The sequence below is a fragment of the Delphinapterus leucas genome, chromosome 1, assembly GCF_059928025.1.
Source record: "Delphinapterus leucas isolate spDelLeu-1000000601 "Yukka" chromosome 1, BTC_Dleu_Yukka2, whole genome shotgun sequence".
Classification (NCBI taxonomy): Eukaryota; Metazoa; Chordata; class Mammalia; order Artiodactyla; family Monodontidae; genus Delphinapterus; species Delphinapterus leucas.
Window position 1 is genome coordinate 151538249 of NC_143129.1, and position 24949 is coordinate 151563197.

Here is a 24949-nt window from a genome sequence, read left to right on the forward strand (position 1 = left end):
GGCAAATTTGTTTTGAACAATGCCAGAAGTACATGCACTGGGGATGGGAGAAGGGCGACCCGGTATTCGGGATTCGTTTAGTTTCCTGCCCGTCTCCCGTGGCTCCAGGCTTTCCCGTCTGCAGGCTCAGCTTCTCTGACGTCTTCGGGTCGTGTGTGCGTCCCCGGGTGAGTCTATCACTCCGCTCCGCGAAAAACTGGGTGCTCTCCCAGAAGCCCGGGCACCAGCACCCATGCCTGCAGCCTCCAAGAAGCAGGAGGCGACAGATTTAGCAGGTCTTGGTTACAATGTCACTGGTAGTTCCCAGTCCCCCTCCTTCCTCTATCTCACTATTTAGCCACCTCCCCTGAGCAGCTCAGAAACGATTGGGAGGATGCGTTTGGGGGGCGCCTGTTCAGGGGTTTTCCACTCCAAAATGTTCGGAGCACCGGGGAGAGGTTGTTGCGTGTTTATTGCGATGTGTTGCTGTCAATGGCGTCCCTCCCCTTAGGCTCCTCCCTTCCCTTCTTTTGCTCCCTGTAGACGTGCTGTTCTCCTCGCCTCGCGGGAAAGGAGAACTCTCGGATGGTTATGAGAATGTAATTAAGTCAATCGCAAAACCGGCCGAGAGCGGCGCTGAGCTTGCTGGAGGCGGGGGCGCAGCGCGGAGATTTCCCTCTGCCTTCCCAGGATTCGAGGGCTCAAGTGCAGCGAGCGCGGAGGTCCGCCCTCGGTGCAGCCGGGCTGCAAAGCTCCGCCTGAGCCGGGCAGGGGACCCCACGCCTGCACACTTCTCTAATTTTATTCACAAACGTGGCCAGGCTCAGGGAAAGCGACGAGACCCGCGCAGCCACCCCCTTTTCCCGTCCCTCCCTGTGGCCGCAGCTCTGGAGCAAGACGGTTGTTTGGCCGCAGCGGGTTCATCTCCCGACCCTTTCTCCTCCACATCTTCGCCTGCTCAAAGGCGATCGACTCTCTTGGCCCTGAGTGGGAGGCGGGAGACTCCAGATTGTGTGACCTGCAGGGGCGAACTGCAGGCGGCGGGGCTCCCCACACACAGGAGTTCAGGGAGAGGCCGGCCCCTCTTTGAGCACAGAAACGGCAGGGCCCTCCGCGTGTGCTCTTTCACCCCCAGGCGCGGGCTCAGGGGTCGGCGCCTCTGCGGCCCCTCACAGCTCGGGTACCCTCCACCTCCTGGAGGAAAAGTCTTTCTCTTCTTCCAAGTGTGCACGGCCACCGCCCCCTGGCTACGTGGTCGGGGCCCCCGCGAGCACCCTCCGGCCGCAGCACTGCGCGGTCGCTGCTGGACCAGGGCGCCTCGGAGCCGGTGCACTCCCGTTCGTTCGCGGGAAGAGGGTTGCGGGCTTAGGAGAGGGTGAAAACAGCGCGGCTCCCAAACCGCCCGACTTGGTGCGCCGGCTTCGCAGTGACCGGGGCAGGGCAGGCCCCACACGCGTGGGAGATGTGCCGCCGGGCCAGGGGAGTAGGGAACGCTTCCAGGTGTGTCAGAGCGTGGGCCTCAGGTCAGAGTGCCCTGCTGTCTAAGTGCGTCCTGTGTTGCCGGGCCCGCGCGCGTGTGACTGCCCCTCCGGGCGACGGTGGCTTTGTGTGCCCAAGTACGTCCCTGAGCGACTGGCGCCGGTGCCGAGTTCTCCCTTCACGACCGCACATCTGTGACGGGGACAGCCCTGGAAGGCTCGCCAGCCAGGCCCACAGCTCCACCTCGGGTCCTGAAGGGGTGCGACCTGGTCGGGGGCTGCAGACCCACTTCGGGCCACAGCGTGACCCCGGCAGGGAAGGAGGATGTGAGAATGCGAGCCTGGGCAGGGGGCTGGGACAGTGGCGAGGAGAGGGAGGAGAGGGTACAGGGGCTTCGAGCGGAGAGCCAGGAAAACTGCAGCGGCCGCCTCCTTCCTACCCATTCCTCGCCGCCTGCGAGGGCAGCAGTGGCCTCGGGAACCGGACGGCCTTTCGCAGACCGGAATTGGGGCGGCGAGGGAGGGAGGGGCGTGCAGAGCCGTCCGAATTAGGTCCCCTACCCTATACACACGAACGCACACACACGCAGTCACGTTTAGCCTTTCGGAGCCCCCGGCAGGGTAACTGGTGAAGCGGTAAGCCCCCGCGCGGGCGGGGAAACATTGCCGGGCCTGAGCCTTCCGAAGCTGCTGCGGAGTCGCAGAAGCCCCGCAGAAGCCGAGCGAGGGGACCAGCGGGAGTTCTGGCCCTGCGGCGCGGACGCTGGTGACGGATTCCTGGGAAACAGCGACCTCTGGAGGAACCGCGCATTCACGCAGAGAGGCAGGAACTGAACGACCGTGTCTGGGACCAAAGCGCCCCTTCCCCACCCCACTCCTTTGGCAAAGTCACCCAGAGACTCAACCTCCAGACTCCTCTTTGCGCATGCTTGCTTCCTTTCCCAGCCTGTACCCAGGCTCCAAATCCTGGCTCAAATCCCGCCTTCTCCAGAAAGAAGCCTTTTTGAGAACCCAACTCATCTTCCCCTCTTCCTGCTCTGAGGTCCTCAGAAGCTAAAGCCTGAAACCTCTACTCCAGCAGTACACTGCACTACACGACCCACCTGCTTCCTGCCTCCCCTTCTTCAAAGAAACCATTAGTCCATCCACTCCACCCACCCTTTGCATTCCTCGCTGGATGTGCTGTTTTTCTTCCCCACCCCACCCCACCAGTAAATAAAGAATGAAGTCATTTATCCCAAAATTGGACTGTAGCTTTTCAAAGTTCCTTTCCCAGATGGGGAAATTGAGACCCAGAGAGCGGCTTACTTGCCCAAGGTCACACAGCAAATTGATTGCAGAGGTGGAACCAGATCCCTAGTCTCCCATTACTCAGCCCAGAGCCCTCTCCATTTCACCGGAATGGGGAGGGGAAATGCAAAAAGGAACTTGTGTGTGTGTCTGTATGTGTGTATGGGGTGAGGCAGGGGGCGGGTTCCTGTTCCAGGACCGGGTAGTAAGGAAGGAAGGGAGGGCAAAGTTGCCCTGGAAGGTCAGACTCTTCCTTCCCCCAACTCCCAAACCACTTTGAAGGGCTGCATATTTCAGGGGTTGGCTGAGTGTCTTACATCAGCAGGCACGTCTGCTGGAGGCTGCAGACAGCTTCAATTCAGGCAAATACCACCCTCCCCTCTGCCAGGGAAAAGGAGAGAGAGGGCATTAATAAATACCCAGAGGATGTTTCTGAGATCCCAGATCAGCAGGAGGAGGCCTTCTGGTGCTTGCAGTTAGAAAGTTAAAGGAGAAGCTGTTGGGGGAGGGTGGTGATTTGCATGTAATTTGTATGAGACTCCAGTGATACCTGCCTGGCAGCCTGAGGCCTCCTCAGAGATGCTTTCCTTCTGGGTATCATGTGCTTCTCTGCACAGGCTACCAGGCAGCCTGGCCCCTGCCTGCTTGTCCAGCCTCATTGCCAACCCCTGCACTACACTACCTCTGATTTGCTTTTTCTCACCTCTTCAGCTTTGCATGCAGCTCATTCCTTCCTGGCTCATTCCTCCTAATCCTCTGTCCATTTCAAATGCCAAGTTTTATAAGCTGCTTCCCCCGATAACACCCCACACTGGCCAGGCTGTGAGGGGCTCCTGCCTCTGTGCTCACAAAATGCTAATTCCCTCTCGTCATGATTTGTTTTCTAGTCCGTCACCCTCTGTAGACTGTGAGCTCCTTGAGAACAGGCATTATATTGTCTTCATCCTCATCTTTCCTTCTCTATAAAATGAGGACAATAATGTACCTACCTTATTTGTTGTTGTGAAGATTAAATGAGATAGTGCATAGAAGGCACTTAGCCCAGTGCCTGAAACTTTGAAAGAAGCTCAATAAATGTTTCTTATCACTATCTTCATCATCATTAAACATTCTACCTCCTGCCAGGCACAAAATCCAACACATAATAGGTACTCAGTTAATGTTAGATATGTGGAAACATGAATGAATGAATGAATGAGTGAATCATACAACATTTTCTCACTCTGCGACTCTAGATAAGGTTGTATCTAGCTTATGTCATCAACAGAGATACGTGTTCTCTAAGGTCAGACATTGTTTCTCCCCCATCAGTCCCCATCCCTGAAGGGAGGAGAATGTGTGCCCCCATCAGAGAGAGTTATTCCCTGGTCCCTGACCCCAGAAGTCACTGGATTTCTCTCTCATGCTCTCTACCTCAGTTTCCTTCTTTTAAAATGGTTCTGACCAATCAAACCAGCCAAACCCTGCCAAAATCTCCCAGGAGCTCTCCATTGCTTATGAGACAAAACTCAATCTCCTTAGCATAGTGAGCCGAACATGTTCAGTTTTGAGATGTCCCACCTCTCTGTTGGGTAACACCTCCCCTCCTGTATTCCATGTGGTCCTGATGGGACTGTCCAATCTCTGTACCCCTCACACTTACCTCCAGGAGCAGACAGGCAACCTGTCTGGATCAAACATAGCATTGCCCGTCCAAGGCCTTGTGATAGGTCTAGGCAGGAGTAAGTTTCCTAAGCTGAGCCAATCACTCCTTCTACAAGATTCGATATATAGACTCTGAGACGCCAGGATATAAGGACTCTGGGGCTCTGGGAGGGGCGCTTCTCCTTTTGGATCAGAAGATTAGCACGTAGGCCTAGCTGCCAGCAAACATCCTTCCTGTCCTGCGGAGAGAGCTGTTTGACAGCCCATCCACAGAAGAAAACACCCTAAAGGGACACAGCTTAGTAACAATGTTAAGTCCTCTGGCTCTGCCTGAAACTAGAACCCTTAGACTTCCCACATATTCTAAAGATATTCCCCTTTTTTGCTTAAGGTCGGTTGCATCAAATTTCTGCTTGGTTGAGTTTAACTTCACAAACAGCCGAGCCACGGGAAAGAAGGATCCTGGGTTCCTGAGACCATTGAGGTGCCACACCACCCTGAACTGCCTGCACAGACTTTTATGTGAAAAGGAAACAAACTTCAATCTTGGTTAAGCCACTGTTGTGGAATTTTCTTTGGTTGGCGAGGTTCCGGGGGAGGGGTGTCTGTTACTCACAGCTGAACTTAACCCTAATTAATACAGGGAGGGGTGGGGGAACGTCCCATAGACATAAAGGCCTGGTCTGGGGTGTTAGCCTGCAGAATAAAGGGCTCGGGGCTGACACAGCTGCCATCTCCAAACCTCTGCAGGGTTGACCTGGAACACAAAGGCCAAGGCAAAAGGGAGCCTGGAGGTTGTAAAGAGACTCAATTTCTGTGACTCCACGGAAGGAAAAATTTCCAACAGGGCTGTCCGTCAGAGATTCGATCTGCTACTTTGATGGTAGTGAGCTCCGCATCACTGGAAATGCATGAGTAGAGGCTGGATAATCACTGGGCAGGAATCTTAGAGGCATCCAGGTGTAACAGAAGGAGTACAGGTCTTAGAGCTGGGTCTTAATTGTGCTCTCACCACTTCTTAGTCTCAAATAATCTCAACCTCAGTTTTCTCATTTGTAGAGTATCCAGATAGCTGGGTTGGAGACAGAGACCAAGGAGATTTCCTAGCGCTACCTCACAGGGGTTCCTGAGACCCAGTACTCTAGTGGGAGCGAACTATGAGTCAGGAGGCCTTTGTGAGGTTCCTCGCTCTCTTCAACCTTGACATTTTTGAGCACGCCTGCTCCAAGCTGCCAAGAGAATGCACCTCCTCCTGCTTTGTCCATGAGACTGGAGAGGAGCAGTTGCACCTGAGTCCCGAGGCCTGGGATCTTCTCCCAGTCCTGCCCCTTTCTTCCTGTGTATTACCTCTGTCCCTCCCAGGTCCTCAGTATCCTCATCTGACATGTGAGAAGTGCATCTTCTGTTCTGGACAGTCTGGGTCCAGAATCAGGGCTCTTTTTTTTTTTTTTTTTTTTTTTTTTGACTGCATTGGGTCTTCGTTGCTGTGTGCAGGCTTTCTCTGGTTGCGGTGAGCGGGGGCTACCCTTCGTTGCAGTGTGCGGGCTTCTCATTGCAGTAGCTTCTCTTGTTGCAGAGCACGGGCTCTAGGCGTATGGGCTTCAGTAGTTGTGGCACGCGAGCTCTAGAGCGCAGGCTCCGTAGTTGTGGCACACGGGCTTAGTTGCTCTGCGGCATGTGGGATCTTCACAGGCCAAGGCTCGAACCCGTGTCCCCTGCATTGCCAGGTGGATTCTTAACCACTGCACCACCAGGGAAGCCCCACAATCAGGGCTCTTAACTACTGTGCCCTACCTATAATTCCAAGTGTGAGCAATTACCATTCACAGCAATACTAATTATCATGTTTCTGCACAGCCTGGCCTTACCCAGGTTCTTTCTCATTCCGGCCCAGGTCAGCCCCGAATGGCACGCTCTCTGCCCCATGAGCTGAGGTCACAGGTCTGGGATGACCCCCAAGGTTCCCAGGCTGTGGAGGGATTTGCTTTCAGCCAGGAGTTTGTCTCCCCTTAGTCACATGCTTGCCTCTCAAGGGGCTCTGTTTGATCTTCCCTTGTCCACTCTGTCTCACAAAGCAGGGGCTACTCAGTTTTGGGGGATTAGAAGCAATGAAATGGGAAATCCGAGGCCAGAGAGGAGCAGATCTTAGGATGTGATTCTATGATCAGGAAAAGGGAGTCATGACTGGAGCCCGGATGGGGAGGGCCAGGAGGGGAGACGGCAGCATCTGGCAGGAGGCCTGGAGGCTGGAACAGTAGAGGTCCAAAGAGCTAGCTCCCTGCACCTGTCAATAATGCCCAGGGCTTGGGGGCTAGAAGGGAGAAGGGGCCATCACCCTGCACAGGTTGACGGCCAGAGCACAGACCCCACCCAGGTGGAGGTGGCAAGTGCCCGGCCTTCCCAAATCCAGAGGCCAAAGCATCTGTGGGAAGGCCACTAGGGAGGAGGGCAGTGAGGGTTGAGAAGGTGAAATTCTGACCACAGTCACTAAGGGTCGCTTTGATAAATAAAAGAGGACAGCTGCCAAAAGAACCATTGTGACCACACAGGGAGGTTGGTGTCTTGATAAGGGCTGTGTGGAAATGCACTTCTAGGAAGTTTTCCTGCAAATATACCTGCACACATGATATATGTACGAGATCTCATTGTGGCTGGTTTGGGAATGTCAAAAGGTTGGAAACAATGCAAATACCCATCAACAGTGGGTTTATTAAGCAAATAATGGCACATCTACATAAGGGAATAGTATGCTGTGTAAAATAGAATAAGGAATTTCTTTATGTATTGATTTGGAAAGAGTTCTAAGATATATTTGGGGGGGGTGGGTTTGCTGTTGTTTGTTTTTTTGGCCGCGCCATGCAGCATGCGGTGACCTTAGTTCCCCAGCCAGGGATGGAACCGTGTCCCCTGCAGTGGAAGTGCAGAGTCTTAAGCACTGGACCACCAGAGAAGTCCCCTAAGATATATTGTTGAGTGAAAAAAGTCAAGATACATGACAGTGTAAATATTATGCTTCCAATTGTTTTTTTAAGGAGAAAATAATGTGTGTTTGTTTTGTTTTGTATATGCAACAAAAATATCTAGAAGGATGAATTAAAAACTAATAACTGATTACCTGTTGGGGCAAATACGGAACACAAATGGAAGAAAGACTTTTCACTGAATACTTTTTTATACTTTCAAAGGCAAGTAAATGTATTGCCTATTTAACAATTAAATAAATACTTTAAAAGAAACAGTGGAATCATTCCAATAATTAAGGCTGAGTGTGCAGCACATACGAGTAATAAAAACCATTGCTGTGCACTGAACAGTTTCTCTGGGCTCCATCCTGAGGAAATGGGTGGCGGCTGCAGTGTGGAAAGCAGGGACGTCAGAGCCCCACCTAGTGGGTACCTGTGAGCGTTGGCCTGCCACCCTCAGGCAGAGCAGTAGGGAGTCTGGAAGCTAGGACCCCAGACTTCCTTCCTTCCTTGCCTTCCTTCTCTTCTGTTCCCAGCCCTCTGTCCTTGGGACCTCTTGGTCCCACCTAAATGGCTTTGGAAGTAGTCAGACTTTTTCAGTTTGCCAGTCTGGACAAGGATTAGGATTGAGGAAAGGGGATTTCATAGGAACTGGAGCAGCAGACTCTCCCCTCCCTTCCTTCAAAACCCAAACCAAGCTCACCTCCTCCAGGAAGAATTCCTTGTGAAACTCACCAAGCCCCAGCCCCTCCTCAACTCAGGGAGGTGGTCTGATGCCCAAGATGGGGCCTGTGTCTCCCTGAAGCAGGGTTCAGGCCTCTTGTCTCTAATTCTCTTCATCCTCTAAACCCCAAGTCCAGCCTCTAGACAAGGGGTATCTCAGGCCAAAGCCAGGTGTGCCCAGCCCTGGCCAGGCTGCCCAGTGAGGGAGATAGTGGACAGAAAAGACACAGACCCTGTCCTGGTAAGCCCCCAGCCAGGCGGGTCAGAATATCCTTACCCACGGTCGCAGTGGCTTGATTGGTTACAAAGGCCATCCCACCCAGGCAGAGAGGCCAGGGCACACTCCCTCTGTTTCAAAGGAGCCTGAGGCTGGGCTCAGGGCAGAGACCCAAACTGGTGAGTGACCAAAGTGACCTAATAGCTCCCTCATCTTGTCGGCACTCCGCACACTCTATTGTCACCCGCTGATACTTGACTCTTCTGAACAGGGCAGTGTCTGATTCAGCTCTGAGTCCTCAGCTGGGGAGGGGCACACAAGCAGGGACCTTGGAGAGAGTTGTGAATTGCTGTGAAGGGCAGAGAAAGGAAATGCCTTGTCTAAGTGTGTGACCTGGGACTAGACCCCAGGTTTCTGACCCCAGCCCAGCACGCTTTCTTCTCTTTCCCTCTTAACAGAGTGGATCGATCCTCTGCGCCTAGGACTGCCCACCCCACCCACTTTCCAAGCCCTTCTACAATGGGTCAGCATCAAGGGCTGCCAAGAAGAATGGGGGAGGAAAGGAGATCTGGGAGGGCTTCCCAGGGGAGGTGGGAACTACAGCCAGTTTTCCTCTTCTAAAACAAATCACTGGGCTCCCCATGAGCAAGTGCCTTTCAGCCACCAGAAGCCACCCCCAGCCCAAAATAGCATCCAAATGGATCCTGGCTTCCTTCCACTGATTTCCTGCTCAAATCAGGTGCATACAAGGTGGCCAATAGGTGGCGCTTTTGTCTCCACAAAATTAATGAGGGGAGAAGGGGGGGGGAGAGAGAGAGGAGTTCAGGGAAAGGGGAGAGAGAGGGGAAGTGTCCAAGAGGGAGGAAGTGGAAAACTGGAAGAAAAAGGAAACCAGAACTTGTCATTTGGCTTGGAAAAGTAGCTTTCAAGATCAGGACTGTGGGTGTGAGTTGTGGGGACATGGATATTGGGGTGAGCTGAGGAATTTTATTGGTGTCTGGGGCTTTCCATCTAAGTTTCCACCTCCACTGGCCTCTTTCTCAGAGGAAGAGAATGACTTTGGAGCCAGGGGAAACTGGAGTCCAGTTCTGAGTCAGTTACTTTGCAGCTTGACCTGGGTAAGTCACTTAACCTTATGAGCCCCAATTTCATCATCTATTAAGTGGAGCTAAGAATTCTAATAATGCCATCCTGCATTCCAGGAATAAACTGTACTTGCTCGACTGTGCATTTTTGTAATACACTACTGGCTTCAATTTGCTGATATTTCATTGACGAGCTCTGCATCTTCTTTCATATGTGAGAATGACTATTTTGCGTGTTCACCCCTTCTTTATCAGTTGTTTTTTTAAATATAAATTTATTTACTTATTTACTTATTTATTTTTGGCTGCACTGGGTCTTCGCTGCTGCACGCGGGCTTTCTCTAGTTGCGGTGAGCAGGGGCTACTCTTCGTTGCGGTGCGTGGGCTTCTCATTGCGGTGGCTTCTCTTGTTGCGGAGCACGGGCTCTAGGCGCACAGGCTTCAGTAGTTGTGGCATGCGGGCTCAGTAGTTGTGGTTCACAGGCTCTAGAGCGCAGGCTCAGTAGTTGTGACGCATGGGCATAGTTGCTCCGCGGCATGTGGGATCTTCCCGGACCAGGGCTCGAACCCATGTCCCCTGCATTGGCAGGCGGATTCTTAACCACTGCGCCACCAGGGAAGTCCCACTTGGTGATTTTTTAAAGACAGAATTGAATTAGGGTTTTGTTTTGTTTTTTCAACACCTCCCAAGGTGTCAAAATTCTTAAGGCACTCTATGACATGTAGCTTTCCAGACAATGAACTCCGTAAGGGCATAAACACTCTCGTATTTGTATCTGTATTGGCCTCAGAGCCCAGCACAGGGCCTGGCACACAGTAAGCCCTCAATGCTGTTGAATAAAGGAAAATTAAAGAGGCATTTTTGAAATAAAATCTTTCTGATTTTCCAGTTCAGTAGTGACCTTTCTAGTATTTCTGTGCAGACATTTCCCGTCTTGTCCTCACTATTTCAAGATCCCAGGGACAGAGACCTACGTGGCAGAGGCAGGAATTGAATTCAGAACTCAAGAAGCACTTCCTGGCTTCAGTAGAGTAAGAAGGGTCCTCACCTTCCCTTCCGTGGAAATTTTTTGGATTTAGAAGGAATTTTTCAAGAAGTGCTGTGAGGCAGGAGGAGGGGCTGTAACACCATTTGGAGCAGAAGAAAGTTTGCATTTTCATCTCTGTGGAGCTCTACTCCTTAGAGAACTGAGGGCAGGACCTTCGATAACCTGTTGGGCCCCGGGGAGGGACAATTTTCTTATTGGACCAGTGGGGACCTAGTCTCCACCTCCACCTCTTTCACCTCTTTTGCAGGTCACCACGAGGACTAAAAGTGAGAATGGGTAAGAAGGTGCCAAAGTACTGTCAACCCAATCCTTACTCAGTAAGTCAGGCACAATATTAGACGCTAGGGATTCATTCACTCAGTCAGTCAGTCATCAAATATTAAGTGAAGGGCCACTATGCATCAGGCAAATTAGGTCTGACTCTTGCCCACCGGGGTTAATAGCTGAGGGAACAGGGTCTATCCAGGGTATTTCATACCAAGACTGGGCATACCTACTGCCCTACCTCCAAAGAGGGCCTTCCCTGCCTTCTCAGATTTCCTGAACCGGTCTTCTCTATGAGCTGCCTACGCTCCATGTTCACCCTCAATCACTGCCCTGGAGCCTTAAACTCTTGTATCTAAGAGAGGAGCACCAGGCACGTCCAACATGCAAATCACGTTCACCCGGGGCTCAGACACACTGATCCCCTCCCCCGCCCTTCCCCACACCTAATCCAGGCCCTACTAGACTGAAAACCCTGGGGCAAAGGAGCTTGGAAAAGCCTGATGCTTAGCATTTGGGTCAGCACCAGAGAGCAGGATAGGGTCAAAGGCCAACTCCCGCCCTCATGCTGCAACCTCCTAGTCTCTGCTCAGTGCTGCCCTGTCCTTGGTGCTGGGGACAGTCATGAGTCAGCTCAGGTCCCTGCTGCCCCAGCTCCCAATCCAGCAGGGGAGGTAAAACAGGGGACATAGCTGATGGTGCAGACTCAAGCTTCATCCAGCGGGGCACGTATGGTTCTGCAGCCTGGTCCCACTCCTTAAGGTAGGGAGTAGACTTTTAAACTGAGCCCCAGCCTTGACACGGTGCCTTTCCTCCAGAATACTGTGCATATACTAATCACCCGGGAATTTTGTTAAAATGTGGGATCTGATGATTCAGTAGATCTGAGTTAGAGCTTGAGATTACGCATTTCTAACGAGCTCCCAGGTCTCTGGGACCCGGACCACAGTTGGAGTGGGAGGCTCTAGAGCTCTTGTCTCATTTCTCTGAGAACTGATTGGTAATGTCTCTTCCCCACGGATCCATAAGCTCCTTAAGGCAGGGATCTTGCCCATTTCTTTAGTGATATATTCCCAGTGCTTGGCACATTCAGTAAGTCCTTGTTGGAGGAGTAGCCAACGCTCCCTTATCCATGGGAGCTGGGAATAATCCCACACAGCAGACAAACCCACTGGCCAAATACACTCATTTGCACGCCCCATCTCATCTCCACCAACCTCCGTGGCAGGTGATGGCATTTTACCAGGCCTGCTGTGTGCACAGCTATGGCTTAATCACATCCTAATCCTACTTCATGAACCTCTGCCTAATAACTCACAAGGGGCTCACCCCATGTGGTGACCCAAGATCCTGAGCAAAGCTCCCCCACTGCCTCCCCAGACCACTCCCCCAAGTCACCAGCGGACACACCGGGCCCAGAGGAATGTTTCTTCTTTCTTTTTAATTAAACTAGTTTTAATTAAAAAAAAATAACCTAACAAGTCCCAAGTTTTCCATATGGTGGGGCAGCCCACTGACTCCCCTTGCAGTCAAGGAACCCCTGGTGCTGCTTGTCTCAGAGATGAAGAACTGTCCTCAGGGTCTGCAAGAGCTCAGCCAGGCGCGTCTGTGTGGAAGGGGAGCGCTCTCCCAGTAAGAAACCGAGAACGTACAGGTAACTGGGGGGGGGGGTGCGGGGACAAACTTGTGGGGGGATGAAGGGACAACAGCAAGGGAGTCATAAACCTGGGAGTCTGACCTGGGTTTGACTCCTTGTCTTATAAAAACACCAGGGAAGGTTAAAGAAGTGAGGAGCCAGTCGGGAAGTGGCTTGAGATCGAAGGTCTGGCTTCAGAAGGCTTGGAGTTCACCAGAAACCCGAGGTGAGGGCTCACAGGTGGTGATCCAGGGTCTCCAGACGTGGGACCCAAAAGGGGGCTGGCGGGTGGGGGGCGTGCACAGTGGAGGGCGAAGAAACGGGGGCCTTACAGTTCGCGGTGGGGAGGGGATTCAGTCCGGTGGAGAGACAGCGGGAGGCTCCCCAGAGATGGGGGTTAGAGACAGATGCAACAGGTGTGCTCAGTCCATCAAGCAGAACTGGGAGCTCCGAGGTGCGCTCCAAGCCAAGGGGGCACAGATGGGGGCCCCGGGCAGCGCCCCGTCCTGGGGGAGAGGGGCCCGAGCCACTCCGCCGGGCTGGAAGGGCTCACAGGTAGCGCTCCAGCCCCGGCGCGTAGCCCGGCGGCCGCAGGTAGGCCTCCCCCGGGCCGAGCGGGCCGAGCGCGGCCGCCGGCCCTGCCAAGGCCAGCAGCGGCTCTGCGGGCAACGGTCCGGGGCCAGGACGCGTCGGGGGCAGCCCCAGGCGGTCGGGCGGCGGCGAGTAGAGAGGCGGGGAGGCGGCTGCCGCGCAGGGCGGGAAGGCGGCGTCGGGCGCAGCGCAGCAGGGCGGCTCGGGGGCGCCCAGCCCCGCCAGCTCGGGCGGCAGGCTCACCAGGCTGTCGACGCTGAAGAGGCGCGCGGGCGGCGTGGAGCCCGGAACGGCGGGAGGAGGCGGCGCGAGCAGCGCGGGGCCGGGCGCGTAGGGCGCGTAGGGGAAGGGGGGCGGGCCGGCGGCGGGGGCGGGCGGCGCGGCAGGGAGCGCGGGCATCTCGGCGCGCTTGAACCGCTTGCGGCGCCGCAGGAAGCTGCCGTTGTCGAACATGTCGGCAGCCGCCGGGTCGAGCGTCCAGTAGTTGCCCTTGCCCGGGTTGCCCGGCTCGCGGGGCACCTTGACGAAGCAGTCGTTGAGCGTGAGGTTGTGGCGGATGCTGTTCTGCCACTTGCGCGGGCTGTCGCGGTAGAAGGCGAAGCGCTCGGTGATGAAACGGTAGATGGCGGCCAGCGTGAGGCGGCGGCCCGGGGCGTGAGCCAGCGCCATGGCGATAAGCGCGATGTACGAGTAGGGCGGCTTCCCTCGCTGCAAGGGCCGGCGGCGGCGGCGGCCCGGGCCCGGCGCTGGCGCAGGTTCCGGCTCCCCGCGGCCCGCGGCCGCCTCCTCGGGCTCCGGCCCGGGCTCGGCTCCGGCAAGCGGCGACGGCGGCGGCCCCGACGGCGCGACCGAGGGCGGGGCCGGGAAGCCCGAGAAAGCAGAGGGCGGCTCCATGTCGCTGCGCCCAGGCATGAGAATGCGGCGGGCTGCCCGAGCTCTCGGAGAGAGCTGGGGCCGCTGACCCTCCTTATATGGACACGGCCCCCTCCCCCTGTGCCCCAAACCAGGGGCGAGGGCTCGGACCTTCTCCGCTGGCCAGCGCCTCCCCTCTAATTTGCCTTTCCAATCCTCTTACTCTTACTGCTAACAATTCTCCCCCATTCCCATCCCCATCCCCCAACATTTCACCCCTCCCTTGGTCTCGTCCCTTTGGGTCAGTCAGCCCCAGACCCAGCCTCATCCCTTCCTCATCTCCGTGGGGTCAGTCCCTGGCCCTGGCCCTGGCCCCGGCCCCGGCCCCGGCCCCATCCCACCAGATTCCGTCAGCCCCCTTTCCTTTCTGCTCCTCCCTCAACCTCCACCCCTTTGGCTCAATGCCGATCACAAATCCACCCATTCAGAGCACTCTCTGGGCCCCCTCCCCATTATGCTTCTCCCAGCCAACTCCTGTCCCCTCCATCCTTCTTCTCTCTTAGTCCCCTCTCGGTCCCTCCAACCCCAGCTGGGGCAGAGATGAGAGCCACCTAGGGCTGGCCGCCTTGCTAGCCCTCAGCATCCGGCTACTGTGCTGGTCGGGGAGGCTCCAGGCCCACCCTGGGACATTAGGCAATGGAGAAAGGTAGGGCGAGGGAAGGGGAGAGCAGGAGGCCGGCTTGTCTCAGGGGAGGATGTTTCCTGGCTCCAGGGTCAGCATCTCCGATCTCTGCTATCTCCCCCACAATCTTGTCCCATCCAGGCCAGCATCCTTTGAAAAAACAAAATCGTGAAAAGTGGTCCAGCTAGCAGATTTGGGAACTGGAGGACTGACGGCTTTAAATCAAGAGCCCCCCTGGAAAATCTACAACTTGGAGTTGCCTTCTGGCTGCCTCTTCTCCATGCACCTTCTCTTCTAGAAAGAGGGCTCCCTTTCTCACACACTCATGTCATGCACACTGGGAAGATGCACAAAACACAGCCTGCACAGCCCAGAGTTCCAAGGAGCAGTTACTGGGTCAGAGAGTGACCCCCAAGTGCTTCCACAGACTGGAGGTCTGAGAGAGCTGCTTACTGGCCCAGAAATGCCAGACTCGCATCTCATTGGGGAAGGCGGGGTGGTCTTAGTCTTTATTAAAACCTGGCTCTAGGAAATACCAGCACACACCACACGGTTCAGAAGAGATGCAACCCTGAGCCTATTTCAGGAAACTTTTCCAAAGTGACAGGAAAGCCAGACCTGGCTTGGAGGGAACTAAAGGATGAAAGAGTCTTGTCTTAAAGAGACTTGTCTGTCTTAGAGGTAGGCAAGTTCAAGGGAACAGGGCTGGGAGTAGGCAAGGCAACTGAAGTGGCCCAGATTTAAGGGGCCTCTCACTCTTGGGGTGGTGCAAGTGCAGGGTCGGCATTTGAGAGCCAGTGCCTCCTTAAATTTGGGGCCCTAGGTGCCTCACTCCAGTTCTGGCCCTGATGTGGAGTGCCCCTGGGTACAGATGATCAAAACTAGCTATAGCAGCCAGAGGGCCTAGGACTTCAAATTCCAAACTTGAAGCTCCAGGACTCCGCTCTCCCAGCTCCAATCTCAGCTGATAATATATCAGCCACCATTACAGAGCATTGTGTATGTGGTAAACACTTACGCACATTAGCTCACTTAAACGTGAACACCTTGGGAGGTAGGTACTATTAATACCCCTGTTTTGCAGATAAGGAAACTAAGGCTTTGAGAGGTTAAGAGACTTGTCTAACCTCACACAGCTAGTAGGTGGCAAATGGGATTAAACCCAGAGTTCAGTGCCCTGGCACCAAGACTAGGAACACCGTAGCTTAAAGCCGAAACTGTAGAAATAATTTACTCTGGAGGCCTTCCAGCTCTCACGACTTCAGCTGCAAAGTTGATGCCTAGCCGCTCTGCTGACCTCCAGGTCAGCATGTCCAAGTGTGCACTGGGCATGACGCTCAACCTCGTGCACCCCCGACCCCATCCTCCTCCCCGTCCTGCATTTCAAATCTCAGCCAGTGGACCCCTTGCCCCTCACCACCCAGATCAGAAATATGGACACCATCTTGGTCTCCTACCTCCTCCATCACTCCCCACGTCCAAGCGATCTGCAAGTGCTGTCAATTCCACATGAATCCAAATCCGTCCTTCCTTCAGTTCTCTTGGCCTCATTAGCCCACGTCATTCATTGAGCACTTCTGTGCCAGGCCCTTTGCCAGTGCTCAGGGGAGACAGAGGTGAAGAGACTCACAATCTGGTGGAGAGATGGACACACAAACAACTCGGGGAGAGGTAGGCAGAGGGGGCTGTAGAAGCAGAGAGGAAGGAGAAGATGACACTCGGAGATCTAGAGACAGCCCCTCCCCCCGCCCCGCCACACTCACGACAGTGAAGAGTCAGCCTGGCTTATACACAAACAGACCTGACCTCAGTACCCTCTCCACCTTGCATCCTACTGCCTGACACAGGCCTTAGGAGCATAAGATGGTACAGTCGCAATGAACAGCTCACCAAAGAGGAAGGCAAGAGAAGCAGCGGCAGCAGCAGGGAACCTGGCTCCAAGAGCCGAGTGACCTGGGCTGCCGATTGCTCATTTGAGCCGCAGTTTCCTCACCTGCCAAAGAGGAACAATAATGGACACTCTCAGCATTGTTATGAGGTTCAAATGAGATTGTGTATGAAAGGGCCTGGCCCACGTTGGCAACTGGTGATAGGAGATTTCCTTTCTACTACTCACCTGGCACGTCTGGTATTAAACCAGGAAGGGAAGGAGAGAGGCAGAGCCAGAGAAGTGATTTCAGAGCCTGCATATTTTCAACCAGGTGCAGCAGAACCCTGCAGCTAGACTCAGGCACAGAACCAGAGCCACCATCTTTCTCACCTTCCCTTAGGGCTGAAGCTCCCCTCCAGATGCCTCTCCCACAGCCTCCTGGGGTAGGGGGCGGGTTGTGGAGAATGGCTCTTATTACCTCCCCTGGCAGACTGCAATTTTCTTATACTTTCAATTTTCCAGTCCATGTGTAGAGACTGGGACATAGTATATGTTCAATAAATGATACTGAATGTGTGGTTGGCTGTGCTACTCTTGGGAAGGGTGGGGGCAGGGAGCTGGGCCAAAGGGGTGAGAACCCAGACTTTTCCAGTTCTCTGTGTCTGCCTGGCCCCCTCCATTGGGCCTGCTTCCCGGAGCCAAGCAGGCCGGTGTCAGGGAGTGGCCCAAGGGCTAATCCTTGTTTTCAGCGTGGCTGGGCCCTCTTTTCACAGGCCCTGGGCCGGACGGGATGCGGCTGAGCATCCGGGCATAAGATGGCCAGTGAAGGCGGCCCCTTTCTCATGGGCCTGGATTCCAGGCGGCCCAGCGTCTGAGTGGAGCCCCTGGGGCGGGAGGAACACAGTGGCTGGGCTGGGCAGGCCTTTGTCTGACCACGTTGGGTGGATATTCAGGCTGGCAGGAGGGATTAATGGCCAGGGATTGGCCCTGGGGCCGGCCTTCCCACTGCCCTTTGGAGGCCAAAGGCCCAGGTCAGGGCACACAGTGTTGATGGCTCCCTAGATAGGAGTGGAAATTCCCACCCTGTCCAAAGCTGTTAGCATCAGCCCCCAAGGCTCCCTGCCCCCAGCCCCACCTCCACAGAGGCACCATGAGCCAAGATGGGCTTCGAGGCAAGGAGCAGAGAGGGTGGGGGCTGAGCCTCCCAGCCACTCCGCCTGGGAGAGAGGGCTGAGGCTGACAGTCATTTCAGGTCCTTGGCCCAAGTTTCACAGCCACTGTAGGAGGACCCCCTGACTGCCCCTCCAGAGCTCTGGAGAGAAAGAACTGTGTTAACCCAATGAGGGTTCAAGGGACCAGCCTGAGCTGTCACCAGACCCCATAAGGCTTCCTAGAAAGTTTCTCAAATACCCCTAGTTTGAGACCACTCTAGAGCCATTTATTTCTAAAGCAGTCCATCATAGCAGCCACAGAACCCATAGCCCAGGAACTCAAGGAACTCTCAGAGACACCCTCACCTCAACCCCTGCCACCCAGGGATCCCAAGGGCTGCTGCAGGACCTCCTCTCTCTTCCAAGACCAGAGCTGTCCAAGATGGTGCTCCTTCCTCAGAAGCCTGGGGCAGGGACTTTCCTGGTGGTCCAGTGGTTAAGAACCTGCCTTTCAATGCATGGGACGCAGGGTCGACCCCTCGTCGGGGAACTAAGACCCACATGCTGTGGGGCAGCTAAGCCCATGCGCTCTAGAGCCCGCGTGCTGTAACTACTGAGTCCGCGCACCACAACTGGAGAGAAGCCCGCGTGCCCCAACGAAGAGCCCTTGCACCACAACGAAAGATCCTGCGAGCAGCAACTAAGACCTGATGCAGCTAAAGAAATAAATAAATATTAAATTTAAAAAAAAAAGAGGAGGAAGCCTGGGGCAGACAGTTGCAGCCTGGTGAGGGGGCATATTGGGTGCCCATTTTGGTGTGGCCTTTTCTAACCAGGCTTCTCCTGAACTAGGGATGAAAGCAGCAGCCCCAGCCTTACCCGCAGAGCCTGACCCCTGCAGTGCTCTCTGGGCTGAGGGGCCTGCGCCAGCCTCGGGAAAGAGAACAAGGGCAGGCCTGACTCTGGAGACAGCATCAGAGAAGAACCCAGGAGGAGGATGCTCCTCTTGGTGCCTCTTCATACCTCAAGCAATTCCATTCAGCAAATCCCGAGGATCTGTGTCCAGGCTGCCCTGGGTCCTGAGTCAGTGATGAATCAGACTGTCCTCTCCCTTCACTGTGTGGTCGGTGTGTGATGCGGGCAGAGAAGGGACTGCAGGGACACAGAAAAGGGAGCCCACCCAGGCTGGCAAAGCCAGAAGGCTTCCTGGAGGGGGTAGAACTCCAGTTGCAGGGGTGGGGAGGCGAGCAGGCCCAAGCTGGATGAAGGCTCATTCTCTGTGCCCCATCTCATCTCATCACTGCACTTACCTTACTGACTCTCCGTGTGTCTGTCTCCCACACTAGACTCTGTATACCTTGAGGGAAGGTACCACGTCTCACTCATATTTGGATCCCTAGCACTTAGTATAGTGCCTGGCACAAGCTGATGGCGGATAAATGTGAATCAGATGGCTGGAAGGACGGCTGGCTACCAGGACAAGAAAACCTCAGGTGCAAAGGTCTAAAGGCAAGGGGATATAGTCCATTCTGGGAAGCGCAAGACTTTCAGTATTTTTCTACTAAAAATTAGATGAGCTAATATGTGTAAAGTTCTTAGGACACTGCCTGGAACATATCAATACTGTGTGGAGCTCTTGTAGCTGTTGTTTTTCTTGTTACTATTATAGTTCACTGTGGCTAGCGTAGAGTGTCAGGGGACTGAGACAAAGAAGGCAGATGGAATCAGATTGTAGATGACTTATTTGCCGGGCTAAGGAGATTACTTCTTTCTAGAGACAACAGGAAGCCTTTGAAAATTTTTCAGCAGGGGAGTGACAAGATCAGATTCCTTGTTTAGATCAGTGTGACAGCAGAGAGACTGGAGAGTAAAGAGGCTGGAGGCTAAGAGACCAGATGGGAGGCTGAGCATACGATGCCATGTGAACCAAGGCTCTGCTTCTGTGAAAGCATCAGACCCTTCACACCCATTCACTTCAGACCAGGGCAGAGAGAGGGCCTCCAGCTTCCATCTCAGATGGTACCTTAAACCTCAACTTTGTCACACATCCAGGAACTGGCCATCACCCTCTACTCCTTTCTCTCCCTCTCTGACCACCTCCACTCACCAAGACCTGTTGGTTCTCAGCAGTTTCTCTCAGTTGTTGTCTCTTCTCTCGTCCCTCTGTCTCAGTTCTTGTTCAGGCCCGTGTCAGTTCTCACACTGCCGACTGCGGTAGCCTCCTGGCTGGGACCCCACCTCCCACTCCGGTTCCTTCTCTCCTCAGCAGCTGGAGCAATGCCTCATCGGTTAAACACGTGCAGCGGCTCCCCATCAGCTCAGAAGTCAGCTGAATCCTTAACACGGCTGGCAGGGGCCGCACGACCTGACCCACCCGAGGCCCCACCGCCTCCTTTCTCCCCCGTCCCCCTGCACCCTGTTTCCCCCTCAGCACACACACGTTCTCTCCAGAGCCATTTTCAGCAAAGTGCGAGGTCCTCTCCCACTCGGAGCCTTTGCTAATTGAGGTGAGCACACCCGCTTTGCCAGCTTTGGATACAAAGGCAGTCTCATTTACTTTTCCAGCCAGCCCCTCGATCTCCTAAGACTTTAATTAACGGGAAGGCCCATCTTTCCCTCTGAAGGATTCCACCTAACCTGCCTGATGGACTCCTCCTTGTCCTTTGAGAACCACTCACAGAAGATAATCATTTTATCTTCCGGAAAACATTTCCCCATTTCTCCTTCGGCAGGCAAACGGCCCACCCACGCCCCTGGCCTGACTGAGCCTTAAGCACGTGCTCTGCGTTTGCTTTCCTCTGTGCCCAGTTCATCCCTGGACCCTGTGCCAGGCTGCAGAGCTGCACAGCTCAGTAAGCATTGTTGAGTGACTGACTGACTACCTTGCTGAATGAATGAATGAACGAACGAACGAACAAATGACCACAAGTGTCTGGAAAGGGAAAAGATCCCTGTGCCTGATTTCCAGCTAGGAATCTGCCTCCTGCCCTTGCTGCCTCTCTGCTCAGCTCCGTGGCCCTGGGCTGAGACCCCCAATGCAGTCCTTGCCTCTGCAAGGTCCAGACTCTGTTCGGGCTCAGACGCAGACAATGTTGGTGCAGCCCTGAGCGTGTAATTCCAGCTGCTCCTAAACCACACACCTGGCATCTGAAGCATGTTCCATGTCATTTGGGACTGTCAGCGTTCTGCCATCCACCTCACCTGTACCCTAGGCAATCTCAGGGCTCTCGGGCCTCCCTGCTTCTCATTTCCAGGGTAGCTGAGAGAGAGCGGTGCTGTCAGCCAGGCCGGCTGAGCCAAGGGAGTCGGGCTGGAGAAGAGTGAGTTAGAATCCACCACTCATTCTCTGTGTGATCCTGAGCAAGTCGCACAGCTCGCGTGGTCCATGTTAGACACATAAACCCAGGGCCTGGAGAACTCTGAGAGGACCTGAGACACTGATTCCCAACTGACAGGCCCTTTAGCTAAAGCACGTCATCTGGAAACCACGTGGCACCCTGTGTTGTCTGTAAAGAGGACGCACGATGTATCTCACACACAGGTATGAATGCTTTGCAAATGGTTGTCGAAGCTGCTGTGACTGAGAAATACCCACAGTGAAAAGCTTTGTGGTCATTTTAATTTTTCATCTGTTGGTGGATATTAGAAGCACAAGCACTATCATATGGAGTAGCTGAGAGGTATTTTTTTAATCCCCATTCTTTTTTTTTTTTAAGCTTTTTTTGATGTGGACTATTTTTAAAGTCTTTTTTTTTTTTTTTTGGCTGCACTGGTTCTTTGTTGCTGCACGAGGACTTTTCTCCAGCTGCGGCGAGCAGGGACTGCTCTTCGGTGCAGTGCGCGGGCTTCTCGTTGCAGTGGCTTCTCTTGTTGCGGAGCACGGGCTCTAGGCGCACCAGCTTCAGTACTTGTGGCGCACGGGCTTAGTTGCTCCTCAGCATCTGGGATCTTCTGGGACCAGGGCTCGAACCCGTGTCCCCTGCATTGGCAGGCGGATTCTTAACCACTGTGCCACTAGGGAAGTCCCTTAATCCCCATTCTTAAACTACCACTTTAGTCCAATATACCTTCTTCACAGTTTTGGATATTGAGGTCCAGGAAGGGGAGAGACTTGCCTAAAGTCTCAAAGCAAGTCAGTGCAAAGCCAGAAATGGAGGCTAGGACTCTGTCCCCCAACTCCTCCTTCTCTGCACTTATTCAACGGTATTTACTAGTACCTGCCTGTGGCTGACTCTATGCTGGGCACCAGGGAGCCATTGATGGAGAACCACAGTCCTATCCTGAGGGGCTGACATTATCTGTCAGGGAGAGAAGACACTGAACAAAGACTTTATCCTAACTCCTCAGAGAAGCCATGGGAGGACTGGAATCAGGAAGTGATATGATAAGATTGCTGTTGTCTAGTAATCACTGCATTTGCAATGTGGATGATAGACCAGAAGGGTTTTATCATTTAGGATGTTTTGGGCTTCAAGTACAGAAAATCTCAGCTCAAAGTGATTTAGGCTGTAGGGAAATATGTTTTCTCCCTAACAAGAAGGTCAGAGGCAGGATACAGTTAGGGCTCTGGCTCCCCTTTTCTGTGATTCTCTTGGCTCTGTGGTCCCTCATGGGTTGGCTTCATCTTCAGGCTGGCAACAGATAATTACAGCACCCAGAACTACAACACTGAGTTCCAGGTATCCAGAAGAAGAGAGGTTGTCTCCTTCTCTGCCTATTTCTTAGGAGAAAAAAGCTCCCCTCGCCCTCCCCCAATGTCTCCTCAGCTCTCATTGGCCAGAGTTGGATCACTTCCCCACTCCTAAACCAATCACTGGCAAGGAGGAATGAATTACAGTTTTGTCTAGGACAAATCAGAACCTACCTACTCCCAGGAATGGGTCACTTTCATATGAAGTGGGTCGCTGTGTGTTAGAGAGTGGATACTGAAACAAAACAGGTTCCCTTAAGAAGGAGGAAGGGACAAAGTCTGCGATAAAGAGAGAAGCGAGGAGTCTGGAAGCCCAGCCTGGAGTCCACTGAACAGGGCAGCTTCTATAGAGCACTCGCCTCTCTGCCTCGGGTGTCTGCCTCCCTACGTGGCTCTCAGCTCCTTGAAGGCAAGGCCTGGGACCCAACCTCTTGTGGATCCAGGCACTGGAGTCACCAGAGAGGAAGAGGAGTGGTTAGAAAAGCCAGCGTATTCCCACAGTAGCAGGCACAGGCTAACATTGAGAAGTGCCCCCGAGCAGGGGCCAGAGAATACCCTGTGAAGGATCACCTGGCTGGGTGAGCTGGGGCAATCATCTTGACCTCCCTGAGCCTCAGTTTTACCTTTAGAGACCTGGGAGAGGATGTTCTCGCTCTCTAGCCACATTCACATCCCACAGAGTCTTCCTTCTCTATCACCTTGGATGAGCCTCAGGGTGGGGGATGAATGGGGAGGGGTTAAGAAGAGGGAGAAGTGGGAGACGGGCAGGTAGAGAGACTAGAACTGGAGTGCTGGAGCTGGCTCCGACCAGCTGGTGAGAGTAGCGCATCTCCTCCCAGCCCTGCTTTCAGTGACATGTTGGTAGTTTGAAATCAGTCACGGTGGGAGGTTTTACACCAGAAATTGACAAATGCTACAAATCAGAAGCTACTCCTCTCTACTCCGTGCCCCTCCCCCCCATCCAGCTGTTAAACATTCACCAGCCCACCACTTGGCAAAGCACCAGTGATTAAAATAATAAAGCTCAGACAAGACCGAGGCTCTCCTTTGTGGCAGTCAGAAGGCTCCAGGGAGGGAGGCCCTAGAGGGCAGGGCCCCAGGGGAGGGGGAGGAGCAGGCATTGACCTGTCCTCGCTCTGGGACCCCTTAGCTCACACTCCTGGAACCCTGTGTCTGTGTCCAGCACTAGGCCAGAGCCTTGCAGAACATCCCTAACACAGCAGCTCTGTGAGCCAGACCTGACCGCTCCCCGCCCCCCTCCATTTTATTCTGAGTTCTAATACTTAGTTCATATTATTTGATTCAGTAATTCCCCTGCTAGGAATTCACCTTGAGGGATGTGCTCAACGATGCATGTTCATTCAGGGGTGGTCATCACTGTGTTATTTATAATAGGGGAAAAATTGAACCTAATGCCCTGCAGTAGGTTTGCTCTGTTCCTTGAAACGTTGGGCAAACGTTGAAAGTAGAACATTTTTGAGGACTTTTTAATGACATGAGGAAATATTTTTGATATAATGTTAGATAAAAAAAACAGCATACAAAAGTCACACAGTAGGGCTTCCCTGGTGGCGCAGTGGTTGAGAGTCCGCCTGCCGATGCAGGGGACACGGGTTCGTGCCCCAGTCCGGGAAGATCCCACATGCCGCGGAGCGGCTGGGCCCGTGAGCCATGGCCGCTGAGCCTGCGCGTTCGGAGCCTGTGCTCCGCAACCAGAGAGGCCGCAACAGTGAGAGGCCGGTGTACCGCAAAAAAAAACCCCCAAAACAGTCACACAGTATGGTATCAATGTTTATGTATGTATACATACATAGAAAAAGAATGGGAAGAAAGTACACCACAATATCAACAGTTTTATCTCTAGGTGATAGATTGGGGTTATTTTTCTTTTTTTTTTTAGGAATTAAAACTATAAACATTATTCACCAAATTTTGCTCTTGAGATATATGCACTTTGCTGTGTTTATATGTGCTAATACCTCATTTAAAAGTTTTTAAAATTTATACATTTGATACACCAGAAACCAATAGCAGTTGCCAAGGTAGAAGAAAAATGGTGTGGTTATAAAACAGGAGTGAGAGGAAGACATTACCAGGGATTGAACCCGGGCCCTCAGCAGTGAAAGCGCAGAGTCCTAACCACTGGACTGCCGGGGAATTCCTCCATTTGCATCTCTTGAATTGAAATCATATGAGTGTATCACAAAGACGGGTAGATTACATATTTAAAAAATAGATAATAAGCATGCATGAGTTCTTTAACAAGAGAAAAAAATGTTAATTTCCAAAACCATCCCCAGTTTACAGATGAGGGTATGGAGGTTCACAGAGGTGGGGCAACTGCCTAGAGTCACCCAGCCAGGAGATAGTTCCAAGCCCAGGGCTCGTCCAGTGGCAGCCATCGCTGAGTGTGTTTGGGGCTTCAAGTTTGCAAATTACTGCTTCCCTATAGACTCATTACTCATTACAGATGCAGAAGCTGAAAATACTCCAGTTTAGAGCTCACCTCCCTCACCCCAGCGTCATCTAGAGTGCTGGCTCCCAGCTTCGCGCCTGGCACCCTTCTTCCCCCACCACACCAGGCAGGCAGGAAGGCACAGCCTCCACAGCAGTCTGTAAGGCAGAGATCCCCTAGGCTGCCCCTATGAGGCCCAGGAGGGCAATCACTTTCCCCACCCCAGCCCACCCCAGCCCACCATATGTCTCCCTAAGGACTAGAATCCAAGGAAAATTCCGGAACCTCAGGCAGGAAGAAGGAAGGGCTCTCCCAGAGACAAGAAGCAGC

The 24949-nt window shown here is 53.6% G+C and overlaps 1 protein-coding gene, 1 long non-coding RNA gene and 1 pseudogene across 2 annotated transcripts; 2 read left to right on the top strand and 1 right to left on the bottom strand.

Moving 5' to 3' along the window:
• Positions 1-796: 796 nt before the first annotated feature.
• Positions 797-5822, top strand: LOC149750759 (uncharacterized; annotated as a pseudogene).
• Positions 5823-9120: 3298 nt separating this feature from the next.
• LOC111175784 (uncharacterized) lies at positions 9121-17493 on the top strand. Its single transcript, XR_002644815.3, has 3 exons — positions 9121-12346; positions 12465-12554; positions 14595-17493. It is a non-coding gene; the product is annotated as an uncharacterized LOC111175784 (long non-coding RNA).
• Positions 12750-15065, bottom strand: FOXE3 (forkhead box E3). Its single transcript, XM_022575634.3, has one exon. The coding sequence runs from the start codon at positions 13829-13831 to the stop codon at positions 12878-12880; it is 954 nt and encodes a 317-aa protein (XP_022431342.1). The 5' UTR covers positions 13832-15065; the 3' UTR covers positions 12750-12877.
• Positions 17494-24949: the final 7456 nt, after the last annotated feature.

What these genes read in the sequence shown, in the direction of transcription:
- FOXE3 (XM_022575634.3), bottom strand. Translation starts at nt 13,831, where the DNA reads ATGCCTGGGCGCAGCGACATGGAGCCGCCCTCTGCTTTCTCGGGCTTC.